We start from the raw sequence: 15,881 nt of genomic DNA, 5'->3' as shown, positions 1-15,881 counted from the left end.
TTATTTTGCAGGAATAAAATAATTTACCTTTTTGGAACTCGTTTTTCCCTCGGATCAGTAAACTCATCACAAATAATTTAATGTGCTTACTTGAATTTATTACTTTTCAACTCGAAAATAAATGAATGAGGCACTGAGTAAAAGAGCCAAACTCAGAATGACACAAAAGCATTTAAACAATTTATTTTAATGGGTTTTGGCCAGCATGTGTGCCCTTTTAAATCTATGGCCATAAATATTTTGCTGTTTCACAGAAAAAAACCAAAGACAAAAACAGGTAAACAAATATTCATTAAGCAGTATTACTGATACACATCCTTAAAAGCTGCATTCCGTGAACTCTTTTGAACTGTGAAATTAACAGATTTCTTTTAAAAAATACATTTTGAATTAATGTTGCAATGTCAGGTGATATTTTGACAGTTTTTCTTTATACATTAGCACCGACGCTACATGATTTTTTTCCTTTCTGACATTTAATCTTAGCAATGCATAAATGTGATGTTTCAAAACTTTGAAAGTCCTTTTTCTCTTTTTAGCAACTGAGACTTCACAAAACTGCATAACAGCGTAAAGTGCAAAGTATTGAAATTAATAAGATTTAAGCACATTTTTAACATATATTATAATAAAGGATTACACCATGTCCAAAGCTTTAATTTTTTTGCAAATGCATCTGTTCTACTGTATCTAGTAGCATTATTGCACATAAACTTTATCTATTTAAAGCAGCACTGAGTTCCAACAAGGCAAATTACTGATGAAGAAGCATCATAAACACCCACTACAAACAACACAAATGAGTTTTTGATTGATGAGTCTTTTTACTATCTTCCCCAGTTAATTAATTCAAATCAAGGTGTTTTTTTCCGTTGTTGGCAATTTCAAATTGAAGCAAAGAATTTCAAAATGATGTGCAAAGTGTATGCTTGAAAAATATAATATACACAGTCCGACCACAGGCTCTGACTGGTTAATGGTTTGTGGAATATTGGTCAAAATAATATGTTGAACTATGTTCATTGCAACACTTCATAGAAGTATTTTGAGTAAAAAAATGTACAAACTATGTTTTAGTGCACTCAACTTATTAATGGACAAATAAACATATTCCTTCTACAATTTTAGGAATGTATGTATAGTAAAGCATAATGCAGAAAGGACCTAAAAAATAAAATTAAAACACTACCAAGATTGTGGTATAAATGATGAATGACAGTTTGTCTATATATCAAGAGAAGAAGACCTATAATCATGAACCTTATTTATAATTTATGTCATGAAAAAATATTGATTTGAAACACGTGTAATACGGCATTTAGTCTTTGGCACATATGACACTTGATCCATCACTGACAGTATTATTAGTATCCCAGGAGTGCTGATGACTTTTCAATTCAATAAACTGCATTTGTGTGGTGTGATAAACAATCTTAACGTACATTCAACAGATGAGTTAGAAATGTCACCGAACTCTGCCATCAATAATCTGTTGTATCTACATGTGCACAACATTATTATTTTCTTTAGGAGAACCATTACAGGATTTTACCCACAGTTCTTCTCAATGTGGCCTTTTTAAAAATAAATACACAGGGGATCCAGAAGACTCCGCTCACTTCAGCCGTTGAGTCACATTGGCTAAGGCAACAGCAAACGCCTGCACTGCAGAGAAAGGATACTGGAAATCCAGAATGTACGCGTTTCCATCAATCCGACCAAACTGCATCACCTAAATGTAAAAAAGAGGAAGAGATCTGAGAAAAGAACACACTACTTCAGCTTATATTGGACAGATTTGTCATTACCTGTCGACCGTCCAGCTCAATCTGAAAGTTCTTTGCCGATTCTTGGGTGACCCGTCCTCCAAAATCCAGCTGATACACCTGGGTGGCTTCATTCCACAGGGGCTGTTTATTGGCCATGACATAGACGAATCCCTGGCTTCCCAGGCTGCGGTCTTCTCTTTCATTGGCTTTGCGGCACTTTATCTCCTCCAGCTCACTTGCCATACGCATGCTGCGTTTGTTCTTCCAGCTCTTCTTGCTACTCTGGTTCTGGTTCATCAGCTCATCGCCACTGATGAAGAGCTCCGGCTCGCTCTCAGAGCTGTCCTGGAATTCATTTGCAGTCCGGCTCATCTTCTTGGTCTTATTTAATTGCTCTCTTTGTCCCTTGGGCTTCTTCTTCTCTCTGCTGCCGAGCCTTGGGCTGGAAATGAGGCTGTTAAAGTCAGAGAGTGCTCGACCTTCCTTTCTTGGTTTGCCCTCAGAGACAGAAGACATGTTGGCCTCCTCGGCTCTGCTGTCCAACCTCTTACGACTCTTCTTGCTGAAGCGCTCTGACTCCTGTGGCACGGGGCTTTCATTCAGGGAAGGCGGCTCCAGAAAATTGTTGGCGGAATCGGCCAGCTCTTCCGTGGTGCTTTTGGATGGAGGTAGCTCGGTAGGTGGGGGAGGAGGGGGGAGAGGGGGAGGTGGAGGTGGCCCAGTGGGTGGAGGGGGAGACAGAATCGGCTTCTCTAAAATCTGGTGAGTTTTGGTGGGGAGGGGGGGTGCTGGCGGGTCTTGCATAGGAGGTGGGCAGGGATAGGGGTTCCAGGGGTGAAGGCTAACAGGGTGCAGCTGAAGCCCTGCACATGAGCTGGCCCCTGGGTACATCGGGGGGAGAGGGCAACATGCAAGGTTAGCAAGATTTGGAGGATAGCCCGGGGGCAAGACCAAGTTAGGGTCTTGCTGGGCGTAGGGGACTGAGGCAACTACTTCGTTTGGAGAGCACTGGGCTGAAGGGTTCTGCAAGGTCTGAAGAGAAGGACCACTGTGACCCACACCCGGAGGAAAAGGTGACAGTGATATCTGGTAACCAGACGGGAAAGCAAGAGTGCTTGTGCTCGGATTGTTTGGAGATTTAGCCGTGAGGACGAATGGCAGTCGAGTCATGTCCAAGTGCTGGGCTTGACTGATGATGAGAGGAGGTGGTTTATGGGGACCTGTTGGAGGCGCTAACATTGTTTGCTCTGGGGTGAGCCAAAAGTCCTCTGAGCTGGAGGTGTCCCATTGGTAAGGTGGGGGATGTTTAACGGCGAGGCTGACATCACCAAGAGTCAGCTGACGTACAGATTTTTCGAGGTGACACTGTTGATTTAACGTTTCATCCTCGGTGAAAGCAGAGTTAACGTACACTGTCCTGTCTCTGCTATTATCGACAGCACTGAGCAGATTGTAAGATGACTGAGAGGCCATTGGTGAGGCACCCTTAGAGTGCACAATAATGGTACTGTGGTGAGCTCCTTTCCCTGTGGGGAAGTCCTGCCTCACCACGGTTCCACCTGCTATTCCGCTACTTGTAGTTCCACCACCAGTGACGCTGACACTGGTGCTGCTGCTGTTGCTGCTGCATTGGGTGCACGTGTATAAAGCGGTGGGCACCCTCTGCTGGTAGCTCATTGCAAATGCACTGTTGATTTTAGCCTTAGAGGGGAGGGTTCTTGAGCTCTCCATCATCTGTGGTACTTTGAGTGCAACGTCCCTCCGCTCACGATGCAGAGTGGCATGAATTAGACCGCTGTCAATCCTCTGGGGAGGAGGAAGCGTAGCACTCACTTGATTGGCTGGATCAGGGTAAGGTGGAGGGTCTCCACTTGGTATCGAGTAGCGTGGCACAGAGAGACGACTCAGCGTTGCTGAGCTGTAGGGAAGCTGAATTTTTTTACTCTCAGAGGACGTTACTTTGAGTGTGGCTGAGCCACGGACAGCGTACGCATTCTGATTGCGAATGAGGCGCCTCCGGGGCCGACAAACCTCCTCCACATTTCCACTACTGTCAAAGGTTGTGATCCTTTCGTAACCTAAAGGTGTTGGGTACTGTAAAGTGACTGGATGGAGCAAAAATTCATCTTTCTTGAGACAGGGGTCTGGAGCTAGGACACTTGGGCTGTCACAGTTTGTGACAAGCGTTTGAGGCGTAGCTGCAGCTGTAACTGCTGCTGAGACAGTGCCTGGGTACGGAGGAGGAGGATTCGTCTTCCTCATCTGGATCTCCACAGACCCCTCCATGTCGGTGAAGGGGGGTAAAGACCGCGGCATATTCGGCTTCAGGGTGTGTGCATGCTCCCCCCTGTTCAGCCCAGGTTCAGTAGGTGGACCCATCTGGGGCAGAAGGTGAATCTGTTGTAACGAAATAGTTGGATAGCCAGTTGGAGGTGGGGGCAGCGACATCTGCATCTTTAGCTGCTGCTGCATTTGTTGGTGTTGCCTCTGCATCTGCTGATGCTGCTGCTGGATCTGCTGGTGCTGCTGCTGGAGCTGCTGCTGCTGATGCCTCATCTCCTGGATCTGCTGCCGGATCTGCTGCTGCTGCTGCTGCATCTGCTGCTGCTGCTGCTGCAACTGCTCGTGCTGCAGCTGCATCTGTTGCTGCTGCTGCTGGATGTGCTGTTGGTGTTGGAATTGTTGCGGCGGGGCCTGCGGCTGATTCTGCTGCATCTGTTGGTGTTGCTGGACCTGGTGTTGTTGATGCTGGGGCTGTTGCTGATGGAGTGCCTGTGGGTGGTGCAGCTGCTGTAGCTGTTGTAATTGCTGTTGCTGCTGTGACTGCTGTGAGAGGGCCTGGTTGTGGTGTTGCTGCAGAAACTGTTGGTGCTGCTGCTGCTGTTGTTGTTGTTGGTGATGACTTATTTTCTGCTGCTGTTGCTGCATTTGCATTTGTTGTGACTGTTTGGGCTGCAGTTGGCGAGACTGCTGGGAATGAGAACGCTGCGAGTGAGGCTGTGGCGGGAGATGGTGGGGCGGAGGCGGAGGAGGAAGAGTACCAGGAAGAAGAGGACTCATCTCCAACCCACTGAAGATGGCCTGACCAGGGCTTGAATATCTACTCGGTACTGGGTATGGCGTCGCAACTGCATCCTGCCCGTGATCGCTAACAGGGACGGAAACGACCGCTGCGGCCGCAGCGGCTGCTGCAGCGTTGGCTGTAGGGTTGGTCAGGACATCAAGCTGAATATTCTGATTGGCCAGAAGAGATTGGACCAGGCCAATGCTCTGGGTGGGAGACATGGCTTGAGCGGGGCTGTGTATGGGAGCAATTGGAATGTTGACTGTGCAAGAAGGGTTGTCTCCTGCCACTCCAGAGGACCCCATCACTTTGGAAAACAAAGGAAATCGAGTAAATCATTATGAACACATGCAACGATCTGCAGGGAAACAGATTTCTAGACATCTTCGGCCGGTGCTACCTGGTAGATCATCCTCGTCTTCGCTGAATACATTTGGGTTGAACACGGGAAGACTCATAAAGTCATGAGAAATCTTTCGCACCTCTGGAAGATAGATGGTCATCTGCCTCGGTTGCAGATGAAGCAAACTTGTCTTGTAGATAACTGAAATGCAACGAAACGGTATGGTGAATGTTTTTAACACCGCGTGCAGGCGGGACCTGTGAAACCCACCTGCACCGAGATTGGTGGGGAGAAAAGAGGCAAGTCCAACAATTTTGAATTTTGTCCCCCAGATGTTGGACGTAACTTGAGCCAGGTAGTTGTGCTTTAAAGAAGAGAAATTGAAAGCTTAATACAGTAAATATTATTAATAATGCAGGTGTGTTAGCAGATAATGCAGATTCATACCTCTGTGATGCCATCCATTGAAAACTCTCGACGTGTCAGACTGGGAGACCTAACTGGAGGCTTCTTTGTAGGCAACCGTGGAGAGCGTTGACCTTCCTGATTGGCACGTGAAAGCTTGGGAGATTTTCTCAACTCCATGTTCATCCTTTAACACAAAGTAAAGGTAACCAATTCAGACTGTTTTACTCTCTCTCCATAGAACACTCATTGAACTTTGAACATTGTTTGACACAAACTGAGGAAGTTCTCCAGGTTTTATTGTTATGTTTTGGTGGAAACTTCAACTTTGGCCTCAAACAATGAGAACCTCTAATGACTGTTGAATTGAGAGCCCCCTCCCCACCCATGAGGACTTTGCATGACCTGCTTCCTCGGGATAACTTCGGCGATTTCTTTCCAACCCACTCATCATTCAACTCAATGTCACTGGAGTCAGAGCAGTTACAGCTGTCAGTGTAGGAGATCATGGGGTTCACGCACACCTCATCTGGAAAAAAAAACATTGTTGAGTTTTTGTAACGCAGGATCACGCGACCTTGCCTTGTGACACGGTCGCGTGATCCTGTGCTGAGCCCAAGACTATGTTACATCAGAGCAGAGTCATCCCCCCACACTGTATCCCGTTCTTACTGAGGGGCAATCTGCATGCAATCCAAAAAAGGATAAGGGAAAAATACCTTTGAATTAGTATTAAATGTAGTAAAATAATAGCTGTTTTTGTTTTTGTGGAGAAAATTACTATATACAGTTTATATTTAAAGGGGGAAATCTGTGTGATAGAAACTTAATGTTTCCATTTTTTCTTAGCAGTATTTTCCTCTTTCATCCACCGTTGTTCATGCATATTAATATAAAATCCACCTGTTTTGCTGTCTGTCTTGGGATCCATGATGACAAACTCAGGCCGGAGTTTACTGATGCGTCGTCCTTTAAGAATAGGCACCAGCCCCCCCAAGTATTCTAGGTAAAGGGTGTAGCAGGGGCCACCAGCCTCCGGGCTGTCTTCACCTCGCTTCATGGTGCAGTGCAGCCTCTCATTCCCAGCTGTGGGATAGCTGACAAAGTCGCGGATGTTGTTGGGGTCAGGGATTGGGGGCTAGAACAAAGACAGGAAAAGGGCTGCAGTCTTGCTGCACTCTCAAAAGAAAACCAGGAAATGCGGCGGCACACAGCAGTTACTCGCTGTCTTTTCACCTTGATGGTGGGTATGAATGCACTGGTGACATAAGAGCAGAGCAGTGAAGGCATGTTCAGTTTCCCCACGTCCTTCTCCTCACGCAGGGCGCTGGCGATGCCCTGCTGGCACAGAAGCTGGAGGCTGGCCACCCTGTGTTCCACGCGCACCACATACAGAGCCGGTCCGCAAGCGAGGAACAGACGAGAGTCTCTGTGACCCCAACAAATGGTGGTGATGGGTCTCTGGAAAAGAACCAGTCGACATTAAGCAGCCATTGGCGACAGAGGATTTGGTTGATTATGTAAAATAACTGTCCCCGATTCTGCTTTATATCTAGGTAACCTGTGCCGGTGTCTCCAAAGTGTAGATGTGTTCTCCTTGGACATTATAGAACTTAACCAGGGCGTTCCTCATGATAGACGTGCAGGTGGCCTCAGAGGGAAGCCCGTGCCTCTCCATGCCGGCCACAGCCAACAGGTCTCCTTGGGAGCACCACTGGGCCTCGACATCTGAGGAGCAAAGCGGTATTTAAGGTATTGATCATGTGATCGATACCAACACAAATATGTTGTTCAGGGGACAAATGGGTATTTTCACCTTTCAGCCCCGAGCGAATAACAGCAGGAGAGAGATCATCATAGTTGTTCATCAAGCTGATATCTCCGGATAGAAAGGTGACTGTCAACAAAGGCTTGACTCTGTGCACTTAAACAACAAAGAAAAGAACATATATTTACTTTCCACAGCTGTCGGGAGAAGGTAAAAGAGTATTGCTAAATATTGCAATTTTGGAGAGTTGATTTTCTACCTAGAGGCAGGACGCTGTCATCAGAGTCAGTGTCGCTCTCTGTGCTGTCCTCCACCAGGAAATCAGGGCAATTCCAAGACATACTCACAATCCCGTCAGACTCGTGCAGCAGGACGTGGGCCAGCATTCGTCCATGACAGTCCATCACTATCACCTGACCATCCGCTGTACCGAACAAGACCTGAAGGGGAGCATTCCACATCACTTTTCAGCAGGCAGAATAATAGCAACGCTCCAGAATAAAAACACACGTCATAAAGGTCAAAAAGGTCAATCAGGAGAATTTAGAGTGCACAGCAGCTAGGATTTACCTGCTGATCATCAGGTGTCCAGATGCCACACGTGATTTGACTCTCCAGGTTGATCTCAGAGGACCAGTGTCTCTGTCCACTGACAGAGCCGACTAGCACAAAGCCGTCCCTGTATGCGATGAGCGCTTGAGTGCCATCGTGTGACCAAGTGAAGTCACTCACCTGGGGGAAGGAAACAACAACAAATGTCATTGCATATTAGCTGAACCTTCACGTGTTCATGTCAGTGCTAGCAGAAACCAAACTGAGCACCTGAGCTCCTCTGTCGTTCACCAGCTCTACAGACCACCTTCCTTCATACTGGATCCACACAAAAATGCCTCCTTCCATATCACAGGTGGCCAGCTTCTGGAAGGGTTCATTCCAGCGCACCAAGACAACCTACAAAGGTCCCCAAAAATGACTGTTTTATAACACAGACCTAGAACGAGCTGTAAGTCAATTAAATAGTGGTTATCTGGTCATTTTGCTATTTCCCTCTCCCGTCATCGAAACCTCATCTCATTTCATTTGAAGGCTGTAAACACTGGTATATAAATATGTATCATTGTCCTGAGATGTTAATAAGAATAAAATGATCAAAATCAAAAAAATAGAAGGTGACAACCACAGAGCCTGACCTCGCTGTTATGTCCCCGCAGGTTGAAATTGATTCTCTGAGGCGTAGTTCTGTCCCTCCTGCAGTGACTCGATGTAAACGTCACTCCAACGACTCCTCTCCCGTTCCCTGTGGCGAGCCAGCCCTCCTCGTAGTACCGTCTCCGGCACACAGGCTTGTCCTTTTCGCTTTTGGGGACCCGGCCTTTCCATGAAAGGCAGAGGATGTTGGAGTCACTGCAGAGGATGGGACCATGTTCCACGGCAGCCAACATCCCTACTGAGTGCCCAGGCTGCCAGGTAAAGCAAAGGAACGGAGGAGTCAAAGCTGAAAGGCTACTTTCAGGCTACTTACAAATTACAAAATCAGCAATCAGTGTGTGTTCAACTGCCGTGCAGAGCAGAACCATCAATATTTAGCCATAAACCAGTAACAATTGAACCAAATTGAGCTTCCCTTTAATAAGCTGCCACCGTGAATCATTAAATGTGCCCTTATATCAGTAAAATCACCATGGCTGCTTTTCAAAGTGTTCTTCTAGCTGTTATTCTATTATTCACTGTCTGGGGAGCAGCTCCATATGACATCATCCGCACCGTCTGTCATTTTTATTTGTAGACAATCACAAATGAAACTTGAAAGCCTTGTTGAGGTATTATAATCTATTTTAGACCCTCAACAGAAGGTTTGCGGCATTTTTAATGTGTGGTTTGATGCTATTTACAATTTTCATCACAGACAATCCTGCCTACAAAATACATTTGCTGATAAAAATCAACAGCCACAAAACACATAGAAAAATATTACAAATATTTAACGCTTTATCCAAAGCTTTTGTGTGCGTGTGTGTGTGTGTGGTGTGTGTGTGTGTGTGTGTGTAGGGGGGGAGGGGGGGGGGGGGGGTTGAATTCTAGCCATTGATTTAACAAAAATGCACTCTTCACACATCCTCTATCTTCTAAGTTTGCCTTCATTTCATCATGATTTTTGAACTATTAACAACTAGACAGTTGGTCTTCAAAGATCTCATCACAATGGTCTCATTACAATACAGTATCATAACTTGACATTTCTTTGTCTGACAATTTATCATCACTTAATGTCATGATATGAATATTAATGAACATATGGAATTAAATTCTCTGTCTGTGTGTTTTTTGCCTTTTTTATATATATATATATAAAATATGACATACCTCATAGTTCCTGGACATGTTGAGTCAAAAATCTTCCAATGTAGGTGTCCATATTTTCAATCAGATGAATCACTGAATGGTAACGGCTGCTCTGTTCTTCACAATTCCAATGAAATCTAAGGGGAGGTAAAACGCATTCTACAATCAGATAATGTCCAGCTCTTCATTCACTTCAAACAAGCAGCTCTGCACCCCCGAGGTTCCCATGAAATGTGAGGCTTGGTGACAGTAGTCGTGCACCTCACGTCTTCTCTGGACAGCTCTGCAGTCCCTGTGCGACGAAGAAGGCAAAACGGCGAATAAAAACATAGTTGTTCGGTTAGTTGTGCAAGCTGGGGAGGTAGAGACGAAGAGGAGGAGGTGGTGGAGGGGGAGGAAGAGGAGGCTCTTGCTTAAAATAACCGCGTTGTCATTCAGTGCATCAACCTTAGATTTCAGTTTTTCGGTCTCTATGCAACACCGCGCTGGAGATCAGCGCGCACAGACTGTCTCCATGGGTACTGATGCTGACCGTTCTCCCCTTTTGACGTCAAACACACAAGCAGCCTGGCAATAAACTGCATTCCGATTTACACGTGTGTAAGAAAAAAAAACACCTATTCTACTGCAGACAACATGGATAAAACTGCAATAAAAATCAGTGGAACGGCAGCGAGACAGTGTGCCTTCTGCTCTGAAGGAAAAAATCATTGAACAAAAGCTGAACGCACATCATCTCTTCTATGAAGATGCTTTAGTCAAAACACACGTTTTATCAGTTGCCTTCTCATTCACAGCCGTCCTGAAGCCTGCGTGACCGCATGCAGCAGCCAGCTGAGCACCTCTGCCGAGACCAGGCAGACGCGGTGGAACACACGCAAGTGTTTTCATCCAGGAGTTAACGTGATAAAAATCCTGTAATTCAATTGCACTTACCTGACAGGGCTAATGTCACGGCATTAATTGAGGAGGGGGAAAAAGCAGTTGGCGCACAGTCGGCTCTTGTTGCCAGGCGCTTTCCAGCGGCAGCACTTCAGGGTTGTGGCTTTAAAACGGGTTGCCATGAGATAGGTAGCCCGTAAAATGGTCCCCGAACTTTAATTGTAGACATAGCGAGGGTCACGGCGTTTCTCGGGAGCCTGAAAATAACCAGTCGTGCCAGAGCTTTGCCTGTCTGGAAAGGAAATGCATCGTTCCGCCATAGAATCTGAAAATGTCCTCAACAATTTTTATTACATCTCAGATAAGGGTTTCTGTCATAATGGCAACCTGCCGGACGCACCCTATCTTTGCACAGCAAGTGGAATTGATATTTCTAACAGTGATTGTGTCTCACTGTCCTGTCTCCCCGTTTAATTATCATTAACTGTGCAACATATGATCCAGTTAAGATCCAGTAGACTCTGACTTTTTTTTTCTCTTCGTTTAATTGTATTAACTTGGCTTCAGTTTTGCACAAAACCACAAGAACCAGAATAAAGATAGTCATTGGTTCTTTATTGTTAAATCAGGCAACTAATCCCTCATGCTCACATGTAGAATCCTCCTCCTTCCTCTCTAGGATAATGAGCTGTTCTGCAGTGATAACAGTGATATGCCCGTTGTCAAGAATGCAACAGTGTGGGTCCGTTTCACCGAGTATGGATTTGTGCCATTTAAATTTAATTTATGTGTTTTGGTATTATTGAACTGGTGTGATAAAAGATTTGATTGCTGTGAGAGTGATTATGATCTCTTTATGATCTCTGCACACAGTTCAGTCTCTAGTTCTGTGCCCTTGTCTGTTTTTGTTTTCAGTCATTTTTTTCTGCAGACCGTTTCAGGTGCAAGTCTCCTCAAAGGCGTGGATGACACTGTCGTATGCAGGAGGTGGAGTCGGTGAGGTCAAGAATCCCTTTAGTCCATTACTGCCCAGCCAAAAGGAATGCCTCTTGTTTGGCACCAGGGATTCTGATTCAGATGCGTTTGAAGCCGCTGTGTCCTCAGCCATGTTGATCTGAGTGTCCTCTCCCATGTCCAGGGGCGCCCTGCTCCTCTTGGACGCGGGACGAAAAGTGGAGGTCTCGAGGTTTGGCTTACTCCCCAGAGGGCCCACCGGCTCCAAGGAAGGCTGACGGTACACATTCAGAAAGGTGCTCCTGTACAGACCTATTTGCCCTCCCAAGGGGCTGTTTGTTTGTGGGGTGCGAGACCTTGTTCTGGAGCGCCTGGTGATCATGGCGCTGGCCCTGCGCCTGGATACCCAGGTCAGGAGAATGTAGACCAAAGCACCAAGCAGCAGACCCACAAGAATAGAGAGACAGAAGGCTAGAATCATATCTCCTGCCAAAGAAAAAGAATCATTGCAGATAATTAAGACAAGGGGGTCTTACTGGAACATGTTTAGTACTGTAGAAGCAGAAATAATGACTTCTCTGGGGTGACTGTTTCTCTAGATGGTTGCTATAAAATACATCTCTTACAGTACAGTATGTGCTACAGATGTTCAAGTATTCTTTATATTGATTTTTTTTATTTTTATTGCTGGACCTACACCAGGAATGTTATATAAAACCTTACGTCATATCTGGGTGTGATTTATTGTTCTAAAGCACAGGCAATGATGAATTATGTGATTATAATAACATAATGTGCTACAAACTAATCTGTTTCTAATGAAAAAGCTGTTCAAGACATATGGGAATGCACATATCTTAAAAGATTCATAACCCCCCCCCCCCAATTTTTCGTAGATGTAAACCAACTTTAAGATTTTAAAAAACAAAGTGGGCAATTATTGCTGCAACACATTTTTGACATATAAGCTCAAATTCAAAAGCAGCAGCAGACATAAAACTTGTTAATTTGTAGTATAAGAGAATTATGAATTGCTTTTTATGCCTTTCCCCACCAAACTGAATAGATAATCTGTTATTTTGTAAGTTGAAAGGCTCTCAAAAATTGATTGTACAGTTACGTAACACACTGATTGGTCATCATTTCTTTTGTAAATAGTTCTTTGCCATAAACTAATAAATAGACACACTCACCGAGATTGAATGATTTTAGTATCTCCATCATGAGATGTGTATCATTTTGAGCCATAATTCCAACATTAACTGAAGTTAATTCCACACAGTCTTCCAGCACATAGACAGACTGAAGGTTTTCCCTGAGAGGCTTCTCGCTTTCTTCCACTGTGTTTGCTATGGAGGAAACTTTTCTGTCATGCTTCCTTCCCTCTTTGGCTTTAAAATTAGCTGCTATGTTGCTTATCTGTGTTAAACATAACACTGGGAAACAGGGTTGTTTCCTTTGCATCATTTCCTCACGATCAATACATTGCAACAATAGCTACATTTGCAAGTTCACAGTTCAGGCAAAAAAGTTAAAGTACATATTAAAAATATAACTCTTCATTTGATTGAAATGGCAGCAGCTTTCGTATCTTGAAAAACTCAAGACAGGCAAACCCAAGATATAAACTTCTTCTGGAGGGTCTGTATAATGTCAAGCAGGCTGTGCTGGGACATCCTTCAATTGTTACCTTGTTCCCTCTTCACTTAAGCCCACAGACAAAACCATTTGCTAGCAAGGCGAATACCAAACCATTTCTTACCAAGTCATTCAAATGTAATTGATATGCTAAATATACATATTCATATACTAAATATGTATTTTAGTGGTGGTTAATGTCATTGTATTCGAAGGAAAATTCTGTTGAAAATGAAGTAATAACAGACATGTCCAGCAGGTGGCACTTCAGCAAAGACATTTCTGTGGCTCAATTCCCACTCGAAATGGATGGTACGATACCCTCTCTCTCCCCCCCTCTCTCTCTCCCTCTCTCTCTCTCTCTCGAATTTATTTTATATTTTTAATTTTTTGGATTTTCAGAACTAATTGTAAGAAAAAGTAAAAAAAATGCAACTCTAGGGACAGTGAGGTTTTTTGCTGTTTGTCGAAAGTAATAATAATAATAACAACAGCAACAACATAGACTTAGATTATTTTAAGTCTCTTGTGAGTCGATAACCTATGACGTAGCTGGCAAGCATCGCAAAATCAAACCTGAACTCAAAGATGCTTTAAATTCTTGTCTAAGTAGCAAATAAAGGGACCTTTATGTTTCTAAATAGAAAATTGGCAGAACAGGAAACAGTCTGCTCACTTCCGCCCCTGACACCGCCTCCCTCGGTTACAAACCTCAACACGCGCCAGCGAATCTCCCGTTACCAATGGCAACAAGAGAACACACGGAACGCTGTTACGTGACATGATTATGGTCTCGTCTAAGTGGTAAGGTGAAATGCCAGAAGTCATCCGAAGTTTTTGATGTCTGACTTAAGGTTTGAGTGTTTCGCAGCGCAGGAGTTAATTTTAAAAGAGTTTGCGGTGTTTAGAATAACTTCCTGTCAGCCACGGTGGTGTTAGTAACGCCCTGTTTGCACCCTATTCACATGTCTGTAGGCATCCTTTGTGTGGTGCGTTCAAACCATACGCAAATATCACCTTATCTTTTGTTTAACCTTATATGCTTATATAATGGTCGGAAATAATTGGTTAAAGCTGGATAGCGTCCTCTATACACCTTGTATACACCTTCTATACATAGTACAGAGGGTGTATACAATATACATAACAGAATATATAATATTCAGTGTGTGCTATTGGGCATTATGTTTGTTGTGCAACATAATGGCATCAAAGTATGTTATTTTCACAAAAAGTAGTGTCACTAAATATTTGTTTATTTGATAAGGATAGATAGTTGGTGAGAGCAAATAAAACCACACGTCTTGCCGGTATCATCATATTTGCCCATTAAAATGCTATAGATGGTATGATAGCATGTTATTCATCATGAAGGCAGTATTTTTCCACATGGCAAGCTCAGTTGTGTGTGAAAATTAGATCGTAATATCTTCTGCTGTAGTCTTTGGAGTTTGCTAAAAATGATGTCATAAAATAGAAATAGCTGTCATAAATATAGCTCTTTAAACAGGAAGTACATCATGAGATATTTCAGCATTTAAGTTATAGAGGAATCGATTATGAAGAGACAATAGTCAACGCTGACACATAAACCCTTTAAAACTGTTCAGATTAGGAAAAGAAGTAAACATATTAGAAATGTGTGGCCTGAATTAAGAAACTATCACCGATGTTTTGCAGGCATAGACTGGATGAAGCACTCCCACTGGACATTAAAACCTGCTTGTCCTTGCATGCAACCTGAGATTCAGTTGGACTGGTTCCTGCAGTGAAATTAGGAGAGAGCTGAGTAGGAGTGGCAGAGGGGATGTCCCGTCCAGGACAGTTGTGAAGGATCTTCTGCACATCAGTAATCCACCTTTGTCATCTGCGCTGCAGCGGAACAACATGGCTTCTCGGAGGCCTTTGGACATTGCTAATGTGATGCAAAAGCTCCAGGGTGAGTGCTATTCTTTTTTTATAGCTGGGTTCCAAATAAATCATCCTCTCCTCTGCGGTAGCACAGTTTTTTGTGCTGATTCAGTGCCTGGGCTCCTTGCCCAGCTGAAGTTTGCAAGGCAGGATGTGTGAATGTGCATGTGGGCACATAGGTGAGCTTCGGTTTGAGAAAATATATCATTTCAATCAAACAGTTGCACATATTACTTTGTAAAATTCTCACAGTCAGAGTCCTTGTTTAGCTGCTTTTGTGCATTTCTTTCAGCCATACTTTAAATTCTTTGTGAATGCATGTAATTTATTATGATTTCTTGGGAGACAAAACACAGCTATGGCTTTAGGAATGCACCGAGTGAAGCAAAAATCTGACACCCTTTCTGCCCTTGACAAGAGATCAATAGCTGAGGTACCTGAGTCCGCTTCTGCTGTAAAGAAAGTGGGGCTTTACGTTACACGAATCTCCTTGATAATAATATCCAAATAAAGAATCATAGAGATGCCTCTAATGCTCTCCCAGGAATCTTTTTTTATATTATGGCTTGTTACCATAGCGACTGTTGTGAAATATCAGTTGTGGTTATGCCCACGCTGCCTTGCGCTGAAGTTTCAGCTTCCTCTGTACTTTGAAATATCTTTAACCCACTTCTTATTTTTATCTATCTATCTATCTATCTATCTATCTATCTATCTATTATCTATCTATCTATCTATCTATCTATCTATCTATCTATCTATCTATCTATCTATCTATCTATCTATCTATCTATGTGTGTGTAT

General features: G+C 43.9%; 3 protein-coding genes across 7 annotated transcripts in view; 1 reads left to right on the top strand and 2 right to left on the bottom strand.

Moving 5' to 3' along the window:
- Nucleotides 1–158: 158 nt before the first annotated feature.
- On the bottom strand, nucleotides 159–11,024 carry tulp4b (TUB like protein 4b). 2 transcript variants are annotated; one of them, XM_057058496.1, is made up of 16 exons: nucleotides 10,629–11,024; nucleotides 9,714–9,829; nucleotides 8,540–8,809; nucleotides 8,172–8,300; nucleotides 7,920–8,081; nucleotides 7,609–7,789; nucleotides 7,398–7,505; nucleotides 7,143–7,309; nucleotides 6,818–7,042; nucleotides 6,485–6,719; nucleotides 5,987–6,110; nucleotides 5,624–5,768; nucleotides 5,447–5,540; nucleotides 5,234–5,377; nucleotides 1,809–5,140; nucleotides 159–1,732 (listed from the first exon to the last, which is right to left on the bottom strand). In XM_057058496.1, the coding sequence occupies exons 2-16, from the start codon at nucleotides 9,729–9,731 to the stop codon at nucleotides 1,616–1,618; spliced, it is 5,451 nt and encodes a 1,816-aa protein (XP_056914476.1). In that variant the 5' UTR covers nucleotides 9,732–9,829; nucleotides 10,629–11,024; the 3' UTR covers nucleotides 159–1,615. The 2 variants fall into 2 exon arrangements, with proteins under 2 accessions (XP_056914476.1, XP_056914477.1); XM_057058497.1 differs by lacking the exon at nucleotides 10,629–11,024 and adding an exon at nucleotides 9,954–10,498.
- A 146-nt stretch (nucleotides 11,025–11,170) lies between these two features.
- Nucleotides 11,171–13,026, bottom strand: myct1b (myc target 1b). Its single transcript, XM_057058685.1, has 2 exons — nucleotides 12,722–13,026; nucleotides 11,171–12,014 (listed from the first exon to the last, which is right to left on the bottom strand). The coding sequence occupies exons 1-2, from the start codon at nucleotides 12,993–12,995 to the stop codon at nucleotides 11,512–11,514; spliced, it is 777 nt and encodes a 258-aa protein (XP_056914665.1). The 5' UTR covers nucleotides 12,996–13,026; the 3' UTR covers nucleotides 11,171–11,511.
- Nucleotides 13,027–13,854: 828 nt separating this feature from the next.
- Nucleotides 13,855–15,881, top strand: part of syne1b (spectrin repeat containing, nuclear envelope 1b) — a 58,419-nt gene continuing 56,392 nt past the window's right edge. For all 4 annotated transcript variants that reach the window (XM_057058488.1, XM_057058480.1, XM_057058489.1 and 1 more), the window contains exons 1-2: nucleotides 13,855–13,970; nucleotides 14,847–15,105. In XM_057058488.1, the coding sequence (XP_056914468.1) occupies nucleotides 15,054–15,105 (52 nt within the window). In that variant the 5' untranslated portion in view covers nucleotides 13,855–13,970; nucleotides 14,847–15,053. The remainder of the gene's footprint in view (nucleotides 13,971–14,846; nucleotides 15,106–15,881) is intronic.

Source organism: Takifugu flavidus, chromosome 16 (genome assembly GCF_003711565.1).
Source record: "Takifugu flavidus isolate HTHZ2018 chromosome 16, ASM371156v2, whole genome shotgun sequence".
In the NCBI taxonomy this organism is placed as follows: domain Eukaryota; kingdom Metazoa; phylum Chordata; class Actinopteri; order Tetraodontiformes; family Tetraodontidae; genus Takifugu; species Takifugu flavidus.
This window is presented reverse-complemented; position numbering and strand designations above follow the sequence as displayed.

What these genes read in the sequence shown, in the direction of transcription:
- tulp4b (XM_057058496.1), bottom strand. An exon ending in CAAGACAGACAGCAAAACAG is followed by an intron (nt 6,111 to 6,484) that starts GTGGATTTTATA and finishes TTTTTTTTCCAG; the next exon opens with ATGAGGTGTGCGTGAACCCC. An exon ending in AGACGAGGATGATCTACCAG is followed by an intron (nt 5,141 to 5,233) that starts GTAGCACCGGCC and finishes TGTTTTCCAAAG; the next exon opens with TGATGGGGTCCTCTGGAGTG.
- myct1b (XM_057058685.1), bottom strand. Translation starts at nt 12,995, where the DNA reads ATGATGCAAAGGAAACAACCCTGTTTCCCAGTGTTATGTTTAACACAG. An exon ending in ACTAAAATCATTCAATCTCG is followed by an intron (nt 12,015 to 12,721) that starts GTGAGTGTGTCT and finishes TTTCTTTGGCAG; the next exon opens with GAGATATGATTCTAGCCTTC.